This window comes from Clinocottus analis, unplaced genomic scaffold (genome assembly GCF_023055335.1).
Source record: "Clinocottus analis isolate CAN_PGR_092001 unplaced genomic scaffold, fCliAna1.0.p SCAF_50, whole genome shotgun sequence".
NCBI lineage: Eukaryota > Metazoa > Chordata > Actinopteri > Perciformes > Cottidae > Clinocottus > Clinocottus analis.
Genome location: NW_027176208.1, coordinates 434633 through 444632, shown reverse-complemented (window position 1 = coordinate 444632; position 10000 = coordinate 434633). Strand labels below are relative to the sequence as shown.

General features: G+C 49.9%; 2 protein-coding genes across 4 annotated transcripts in view; both read right to left on the bottom strand.

The window, feature by feature from the left end:
• ccdc141 (coiled-coil domain containing 141) overlaps positions 1-382 on the bottom strand; it is a 23571-nt gene extending 23189 nt beyond the window's left edge. For all 3 annotated transcript variants that reach the window (XM_068601509.1, XM_068601510.1, XM_068601511.1), the window contains exon 1: positions 1-382. This exon is cut by the window's left edge and continues 49 nt beyond it. In XM_068601509.1, the coding sequence (XP_068457610.1) occupies positions 1-152 (152 nt within the window). In that variant the 5' untranslated portion in view covers positions 153-382.
• A 1022-nt stretch (positions 383-1404) lies between these two features.
• LOC137803233 (trichohyalin-like) overlaps positions 1405-10000 on the bottom strand; it is a 16901-nt gene continuing 8305 nt past the window's right edge. Inside the window, 11 exon segments of the mRNA XM_068601512.1 lie at positions 1405-2034; positions 2112-2174; positions 2271-2327; positions 2824-2976; positions 3120-3269; positions 3421-3777; positions 4205-4454; positions 4456-5234; positions 5236-5268; positions 5270-6528; positions 6850-6977. Coding sequence (XP_068457613.1) covers positions 1807-2034; positions 2112-2174; positions 2271-2327; positions 2824-2976; positions 3120-3269; positions 3421-3777; positions 4205-4454; positions 4456-5234; positions 5236-5268; positions 5270-6528; positions 6850-6977 — 3457 coding nt within the window. The 3' untranslated portion in view covers positions 1405-1806.

Sequence of the window (10000 nt, the reverse complement as noted above, 5' to 3'; positions counted from 1 at the left end):
GTGCTGAGAGCGGTGACGGAGCGAGGAGGCTCCGTGCGGCCTGCTGCTCCGGCCGTGCCTCCTGTCTCCTTGCCTCCTGCACATGTCTCCTTGCCTCCTGCACATGTCTCCTTGCCTCCTCCACATGTCTCCTCGGTGTCTCCGGTCGTCATGAACAAACTGAGGAGTCCTCTCTTCTTCTGCGTCTCTTTACAGGTAGAAAGAGAAGCTGAGTTCTTCTGGGTCTTTGGTGGCTCTTCCCCGCGCAGCGTCACAGTTTGTGAGTCTGGTTCCCATGGAGAACCCGGGGTTCTGCTGCCGGTGGGCGGTTCCTGTACTTTGCAGAACACGGAGAACAAGAGTAAATCACACGACGACCTCCCGGCCGTTATCGTGCTATCTGTTAGCCGTTAGCTAACATTAGCTCAGCGGCTGGAGGCCGAGACGGATTTAGATGAAACCCGAGAGGCGGGAAGGTCTAAAAATATACAAGACTTTAAAGTACTCTGGAAACACGGGTAACATGGCAGCACAGGGAAACACAGTACATAAGAGGTACTATAGAGGTACTACTTCTTACAGACTGAGTAGAAGAGGTACTATAGAGCTACTACTTGTTACAGACTGTGTAGAAGAGGTACTATAGAGGTACTACTTCTTACAGACTGTGTAGAAGAGGTACTATAGAGGTACTACTTCTTACAGACTGTGTAGAAGAGTTAGCGAGAGAGAGAGACAGAGAGAGAGCGAGAGAGAGAGCGAGAGAGAGACAGAGAGAGACAGAGAGAGAGAGAGAGAGAGAGAGAGAGAGAGAGAGAGAGAGAGAGAGACAGAGACAGAGACAGAGAGAGAGAGAGAGAGACAGAGAGAGAGAGAGAGAGACAGAGAGAGAGACAGAGAGAGAGAGACAGAGAGAGAGACAGAGAGAGAGAGAGAGAGACAGAGAGAGAGAGAGAGAGAGAGAGAGAGAGACAGAGAGAGAGACAGAGAGAGACAGAGAGAGAGAGCGAGAGAGGACAGAGAGAGAGGAGAGAGAGAGACAGAGAGAGAGAGAGAGCGAGAGAGACAGAGAGAGAGAGAGAGAGAGACAGAGAGAGAGACAGAGAGAGAGAGAGAGAGAGACAGAGAGAGAGAGAGAGAGAGCAGAGAGAGAGAGAGAGAGACAGAGAGAGAGACAGAGAGACAGAGAGAGAGAGAGAGAGAGACAGAGAGAGAGAGAGACAGAGAGAGAGACAGAGACAGAGAGAGACAGAGAGAGAGAGAGAGAGAGAGAGAGAGAGAGAGAGAGAGAGAGAGAGAGAGAGAGAGAGAGAGAGAGAGAGAGAGTATAACCCCGTGAGCTTCCAGGTCATCAGTCTTCTGAGTGACAGCAGAAACGTCCTCCAGAAACAAACAGCAGCACATGAACACACCTCATCCACTCACTTCGTATTCACTACTTAGTTTTATTGAGCTTCAAACAGAAAACACACAGCTGACCTCACTAGAGGATCATGGGAAATACAAAACAATAAATAACTCACTGACCTTCAAACTGCTCATAACTTTAATAACTGATCAATACCTGTTTATGTTCCTGTTTGTAAACGTCTGTAAAATGAAATCAAGCAGTTCAATGAGGCGTTCAGGGTCCTCTTCAGACTGCAGATACACACTCAGGTCCTGCTGGAGGTAGTTTGTACTTTGTATAAAACTACTTTGAATAAAACTACAGTAAAAAACACAAACAATATTTACATTACATCTCTTCACTCGCCAGAGTTCTGTTCATTTGGGTCATTTTAGAAATACTGAAACCTCAGTTCAGTGTTTTTTGGTATTCGGGCGTTACGATTGGCTGAGGGACAACTTAAGCTCCTCCTCCCTCAGGCTGCGGTCCAATCGCTGCGTCTCAGACTCCAGGACGGACGGGATTGGACGGCGCGTAACGGCGTCCAGCGAATCGGTGAGGTCGTGTCTCAGAGAGAGCAGCAACTGGCTGTTCCTGGAGGACCGCTGGATGAACTCCGTCCTCTGGTGCTGGTCGGTAGCCAATGAGAGACGGAGCTGCCTCACCTGAGGGGAGGAGACACGGTGACATCATCACCTCCACCTGACAAACACAACACACAACTCTCTCCTTCTGCTCTCACCTGCTCCTCCAGCTCCCTCACTCTGCTCCTCAGGCGCTCTTCTTCTGTGGTGTCTGCAGACTCCTGAACAAACAGCACAGCTTTACACACACACACACACACACACACGCACGCACACACACACACACACACACACGTCTGAGAGTGTGTGTGTCTCACCTGAGATCTGCTGCTGTCAGTCTGCTGCTGTCTGAACCTACAACGCTCAGCCTCCACCTGAAACACACAAACACAGTGTGTGTACCTGTCTCACAGTGTGTACCTGTCTCAGTGTGTGTGTACCTGTCTCACAGAGTGTGTACCTGTCTCACAGTGTGTGTACCTGTCTCACAGCGTGTGTACCTGTCTCACAGAGTGTGTACCTGTCTCAGAGTGTGTGTACCTGTCTCACAGTGTGTACCTGTCTCACAGTGTGTACCTGTCTCACAGTGTGTACCTGTCTCACAGTGTGTGTACCTGTCTCACAGTGTGTGTACCTGTCTCACAGTGTGTGTACCTGTCTCACAGTGTGTACCTGTCTCACAGTGTGTGTACCTGTCTCACAGTGTGTGTACCTGTCTCACAGTGTGTGTACCTGTCTCACAGTGTGTGTACCTGTCTCAGAGTGTGTGTACCTGTCTCACAGTGTGTACCTGTCTCACAGTGTGTGTACCTGTCTCACAGTGTGTGTACCTGTCTCACAGTGTGTGTACCTGTCTCACAGTGTGTGTACCTGTCTCAGAGTGTCTCTCAGTGAGTTTCTGTCTTTCTTCAGTTTGTCTTTCTGGTTTTCCAGATGAGAGTTTTTCTTGTTCAGTCGTTTTTGTTCCAGCTCCAGTTCAGCCACCAGACGCTGGAGCACGAGCAGCCTGTCGCCCACAGCCTGCTGACACACACACACGCACGCACGCACGCACACGCACACACACACACACACACACACACACACACACACACACACACACACAGGATGACACGTGCAGCCTGTACAGAAAGAAGGAGGCAGACTATAACATAATACTCAGTCACCTCGTCAGCGTTAGGCTCCGCCCCCAGGCTCTCCCATTGGTGGGCTTTCTCCCGGTAGCCAATCAGAGCCGCCTCTGTTCGCTCCAGAGCCAATCGGACACGATCTCTGTCTTTCTCCAGCTCGTCTGTCCTCTGAGTCAGGAAGTAGACCTAGTAGAAGAGAACAGTGTGTATTAGTACTCTGACTGTAACAGAGTATGAGCAGTGTGTATTAGTACTCTGACTGTAACAGAGTATGAGCAGTGTGTATTAGTACTCTGACTGAAGTATTCTTCACTACAGAGTTAAATCACTTGTGTACCTCAGCCTCTCTTTGCCTCAGCAGCCTCCTGATCTCCTCCTTCTCCTCCTGCTGCAGCTGCAGTGAGGAGATGTGCTTCACCTCCTGCTCCTCCTCCTCCACTCTGCTCCTCCACCTCTCCTCCGCCTCCCTCCTGAGCTCTTCTGCCTTGTCCTTGTCCCGCCGGGCCTCCTCTAGCTCCTCAATCATCTCTCTCCTCCTCCTCTCGAGGGCCTTGGCTCTAGCTCTCAGCTCCTCCGCTTCTCCTCTCTCCATCTGCGCCTCCTCCCTGATGCTCTCCACCTCCTCCCTCAGACGCTCCTGCATCTGCTCCTTCTCCTCCTTCTCTCGCTCTCTGCACCGACTCACATCAGAGAGCTGCAGCACAAAGAGAACAAACATGTTGCTGAAAACAAATGTTTATTCATAATATACACAAGATATGTGTATAATATACACATACATGTGTATAATATACACATGTATGTGTATATTATACACATATCTTGTGTTTGAGTTGGGCAAACTTACTAAATATAATCAAATACTTATTTGGACATAGACCAAATGTGTGTGTGTGTGTGTGTGTGTGTGTGTGTGTGTGTGTGTGTGTATATATATATATAATATATGATATATACACACTACACACACACACACACACACACACTCTCACACATGTTTATGTATAAATATACACGTATATAGATTCATATGAATCCCATTGATATACAAATACACATTTGAATGCAGTACACACAGTACACACAGTACACACAGTACACACAGTACTCCTGCTGTGTACCTGACTCTGCAGGGAGCTCAGCTTCACCTCCAGGCTCTGCTGCTCTGCTGCCAGCTCCTCCTGCGCCTCCTCCCTCCTGCTCTGCTCCTTCTGCACCTCCTCTTTTAGAGCAGTCACCTCCTTCTTGGTCCTCATTAGTGTCTCTTGTACGTACTCCTTCTCCTTCTGCTCCTCCTCTTTTAGAGCAGTCACCTCCTTCTTGGTCCTCATTAGTGTCTCTTGTAGGTACTCCTTCTCCTTCTGCTCCTTTCTGCACCTCCTCTTTTAGAGCAGTCACCTCCTTCTCAGTCCTCATGAGTGTCTCTTGTACGTACTCCTTCTCCTTCTGCTCCTCCTCTTTTAGAGCAGTCACCTCCTTCTCGGTCCTCATTAGTGTCTCTTGTACGTACTCCTTCTCCTTCTGCTCCTTCTGCACCTCCTCTTTTAGAGCAGTCACCTCCTTCTCAGTCCTCATTAGTGTCTCTTGTACGTACTCCTTCTCCTTCTGCTCCTTCTGCACCTCCTTCTCAGTCCTCATGAGTGTCTCTTGTACGTACTCCTTCTCCTTCTGCACCTCCTCTTTCAGAGCAGTCACCTCCTTCTCGGTCCTCATGAGTGTCTCTTGTACATACTCCTTCTCCTTCTGCACCTTCTGCACCTCCTTCTCAGTCCTCAATAGTGTCTCTTGTAGGTACTCCTTCTCCTTCTGCTCCTTCTGCACCTCCTCTTTTAGAGCAGTCACCTCCTTCTCGGTCCTCATGAGTGTCTCTTGTACGTACTCCTTCTCCTTCTGCACCTCCTGTGTGAGAGATTTCACCTCCCTCTTGCTCCTCCAAAGTTCCTCCTCTAGCTCTGTTGACCTCCCTCTTTCCTCCAAAAGGAGGTGATGACTTCTTTCAGCTTGCACCCGTCTCCCTCGCTCCTCTTTCTCCTCTTTCAGTTCATCCTCTAGCCTGATGTTCTCCTCCTTGGACCTCCTCAGGTCCTCTCCTTTCTCCTGCACCTCCATCTCCAACTCTTCTAATCTGTCGTCCGACCTCCTCTTCTCCTCCCCTTGCTCTCCAGAGGGCCTCCTTATCCTCCTCCCCGCTCCTTCTCCACCTCTCTCACTTTCTCTTCGAGGCTTTTTTTCTCCTCCTCCATCTCTGTCAGCTTGTTGTCCAGCCTCCTCCTCTTCTCCATCTCCGTTCTCCTCAGCACCTCTCTCTCTCTCCCGTCCTCCTCCTCCCTCTCCTCCAGCGTAGCTCGTAGGTGGTGCGCCTCCTCCTCTCGCTCCTTCAGGATACGGTTGAACTTTGCCACCTCTTTCCAGCTGTGCTCAGCCTTCTCCCTCCAGTCCTGCACCTCCTCCTCCAGCCGGGCGCAGGCCTCCTCCCTCTCTCTGGCGCTCCTCCTCGCTCCCTCTCCGTCGGCCCGGGCCTCCTGCAGCTCCCTGGCCTGGGAGGAGACAGTGACATCTTTCTGTCCTCGCTCCCTCCTCTCTTTGTCGAGGAGCGCCTTGGTTTCTTTCAGCAGCACCTCCTGCAGCGCCTCCCTCGCGGCACTCTGCTTCAGGTTGTCGTCGGCCTCCTGGCGCTCCCTCTCTTCCTCCTCCTTCTGTTGCACTGCCGACCTCAGCTGCTTCTTCAGCTCCTCCACCTCCTCCTCCCGCTCCCTCACAGCGCTCATCTGTCGCTCCAGGCTGCGCTCCCTGCGCTGCACCTCCTCCTCCGCCTCCTCGCACTGCTCCTTGGCCACGCTCAGCCTCACCTTCAGCAGCTGCACCTCCTCCTCTGCTCTCCTCCTCCTCTCCTCCTCTCCGTCCTGCAGTCTCTCCCTCTCCCTCTTCTCCTCCTGGAGCTCAGAGCTTTCTTTTCTCAGTCTGTTAATCTGCTCCTCCACCTCCTCCACCCTCTTCCTCCATCTTCTCACCTCCTCTGCTTCACTTCTCAACCGCTCCATCTCCTCCTCCCTCTTCACCTCCCCTTCTCTCAGCCTGCCCTCTGTGCTCTTCACCTCCTCCATCAGCCTCTCCACCTCCTTCTGTCTGTCCTGCTCCTCCTCCATCAGCCCCTCTATGCGCCTCCTCAGCGCCTCCACCTCTCCGTCTCTCGTCCCAAGCTCTTCGCTCAGAGCCTCCCTCTCTCTCTGCCAGGCCTCCTCTTCCTCGTCCCTTATCCTCTTCTTCCTCAGGTCTTTCACCTCCTCCATCAGTCTCTCACTATCTTCCCTCAGAGCCTCCTTCTCCTCTTTGCTCTTCTTCTCCTCCTCACTCCTCTTCCTCTCCTCTTTGCTCCTCACCTCCTCCTCCTCCTCTCTGCCAGTCATCATTCTCTCCAGCTCTCCTCGTAGACACTCGATCTCCCCTTCAGAATAAAAGCAGCAAAAACACAAACAACTTATTCTGTTAATACTACTGATATTATTACTACTACTATAAATACTACTGACACTACTATAAGTAATACAAGAATACTACTGATATTATTACTACTAATACTACTACTATAAATACTACTGACACTACTACTATGAATACTACTATTACTACTACAATAAAGAGGCAGAGGAGGGCGAGTCACATCTTCACCACATCAGTAGAAAACTACTAAAACATCAAAGATAGCTTGAGGTGTATATAATGTTAAGCCTGATGACGATGAAGACGATGAAGAGGCCTCACTGACCCTGCAGCGCTGCTTTGACCTGCTGCACTGCGACCACACGAGTGAGCAGCTGACTCCTGTCCACCTCCGCCTGAGAGAGCTGCTGCTGCTGCTGCTGGAGCTGCTGCTGCTGGGCCTCCAGCCCACGCCTGGAGAGGTACAAGTACACACAATGTACTGGCTGAGAGGCAGTGGTGGAATGTAATAAAGTATTTTTACTTCGTTACTGTACTTAAGTACATTTTTACGTATCTGTACTTTACTTAAGGAAAAATAATAGTGCATACTTTTTACTTTTACTGCGTTACATCTTGCAGGTATTATCTGTACTTTTACTCCACTACATTTCTACAATATGTGTCGTTATTCGTTACATTTTATGAACACAGTTTCGCCAAAATGTTGCCGACACAAAAATATGTATTGCGTTCAGCACCGTGACATAAACACATGAGCCCACACGCATGCACACACACCGCAGGAGGGGCGGGGCTCTCCCAGAATACACCGCGGCCCAACAACACCGGTCCCTGTCGCAGGATCCGAGCTATGCTACAGCTAGCTACCCGTTTGCTGCGGGCTCGTTGTCTGTGACCATCTGACGTGTTTCAACTCCGTCTCCTACAAATGACGTCCCCCACAACTAAAACACAACTTCAGTCACGCTGACGAGGAACGTGTTTTCTCCCTCATGACGTCGGTATTACAAATACGTTGATTACACGTCTGTGTTGTACTGCAGTGGGTTTACTGCACAAGAAGGAGTTCATCACCCACTTCGGCTGCGTTCACAAACAACCCGACTTAGAGAAGACCGACTAACCCGACTTAGAGAAGACCCGCCGGGTCCGGGCCGGTAAGGGGACGCGGGCCGTTACCGGCACCTGCGGCCCAGCGGTCTTCAGACTGGACCCGGTACCGGCATCACACCGCCCCTTTTCTTTCCCCCGCAGAGTTTAGAAATTTAAATATGCTTAAATTCAGCGAGAAAGCAAGAAGACAATAACACAAACACAAGATCATAAATGTATTTGTAATAAACAATAAAACTAAACTATAAAACTACTGTGTATAAGCAACGCATATGCAGATAATCAACGCATTTGTGATACGTCAATCACAGACGTAATCAAAGATGTCCCTGACTTTTTTTAAATTAATATATATATTTAACTTGGTTGCTTGTAATTATTACTAGTAGTGACTTCTGTAGAGGCAGAAGTATTACCAGGAGCTATATCTGCATTCTTTAACAAAATGGTACAGCCCTAGACATTGAGAGACAACCCATTGTGTGAGTACTTTTACTTTTAATACTTGAAGTAAATTTGAAAGTAAGTACTTTTTACTTTTACTTGAGTACTTATACTTTTACTTTCCTAGGTACTTGTACTTTTACTTTAGTAGTAAACTTCAGTACTTCCTCCCCCACTGTTGAGAGGTACAGGTACACACAAAGTACTACTGCACTACCTGTAGAGGTACAAGGACACACAATGTACTGGCTGAGAGGAACAAGTACACACAATGTACTACTGTACAACATGTAGAGGTTCAAGTACATACTGCACTACCTGTAGAGGTACAAGAATGCACTGCACTACCTGTAGAGGTACAAGTACAAACAATGTACAACCTGTAGTGGTACACGGACACACAATGTACTCCTCACACCCTGTCAAGAGGGTCTCCTTACACCCTGTCAAGAGAGTCTCCTCACACCCTGTCAAGAGGGTCTCCTTACACCCTGTCAAAAGGGTCTCCTTACACCCTGTCAAAAGGGTCTCCTTACACCCTGTCAAGAGAGTCTCCTCACACCCTGTCAAAAGGGTCTCCTTACACCCTGTCAAGAGAGTCTCCTTACACCCTGTCAAAAGGGTCTCCTTACACCCTGTCAAAAGGGTCTCCTCACACCCTGTCAATAGAGTCTCCTCACACCCTGTCAAAAGGGTCTCCTTACACCCTGTCAAGAGGGTCTCCTTACACCCTGTCAAGAGGGTCTCCTTACACCCTGTCAAGAGAGTCTCCTCACACCCTGTCAAGAGGGTCTCCTTACACCCTGTCAAAAGGGTCTCCTTACACCCTGTCAAAAGGGTCTCCTTACACCCTGTCAAGAGAGTCTCCTTACACCCTGTCAAAAGGGTCTCCTTACACCCTGTCAAAAGGGTCTCCTCACACCCTGTCAATAGAGTCTCCTCACACCCTGTCAAAAGGGTCTCCTTACACCCTGTCAAGAGGGTCTCCTCACACCCTGTCAAAAGGGTCTCCTTACACCCTGTCAATAGAGTCTCCTCACACCCTGTCAAAAGGGTCTCCTTACACCCTGTCAAGAGGGTCTCCTCACACCCTGTCAAGAGGGTCTCCTTACACCCTGTCAAAAGGGTCTCCTTACACCCTGTCAAAAGGGTCTCCTTACACCCTGTCAAGAGAGTCTCCTTACACCCTGTCAAAAGGGTCTCCTTACACCCTGTCAAAAGGGTCTCCTCACACCCTGTCAATAGAGTCTCCTCACACCCTGTCAAAAGGGTCTCCTTACACCCTGTCAAGAGGGTCTCCTTACACCCTGTCAAGAGGGTCTCCTTACACCCTGTCAAAAGGGTCTCCTCACACCCTGTCAAAAGGGTCTCCTTACACCCTGTCAAGATAGTCTCCTTACACCCTGTCAAAAGGGTCTCCTCACACCCTGTCAAAAGGGTCTCCTTACACCCTGTCAAGATAGTCTCCTCACACCCTGTCAAAAGGGTCTCCTCACACCCTGTCAAAAGGGTCTCCTTACACCCTGTCAAGAGGGTCTCCTTACACCCTGTCAGGAGAGTCTCCTCACACCCTGTCAAGAGGGTCTCCTTACACCCTGTCAAGAGGGTCTCCTTACACCCTGTCAAGAGGGTCTCCTCACACCCTGTCAAAAGGGTCTCCTTACACCCTGTCAAGAGAGTCTCCTCACACCCTGTCAAAAGGGTCTCCTTACACCCTGTCAAGAGAGTCTCCTCACACCCTGTCAAAAGGGTCTCCTTACACCCTGTCAAGAGGGTCTCCTTACACCCTGTCAGGAGAGTCTCCTCACACCCTGTCAAGAGGGTCTCCTTACACCCTGTCAAGAGGGTCTCCTTACACCCTGTCAAGAGGGTCTCCTCACACCCTGTCAAAAGGGTCTCCTTACACCCTGTCAAGA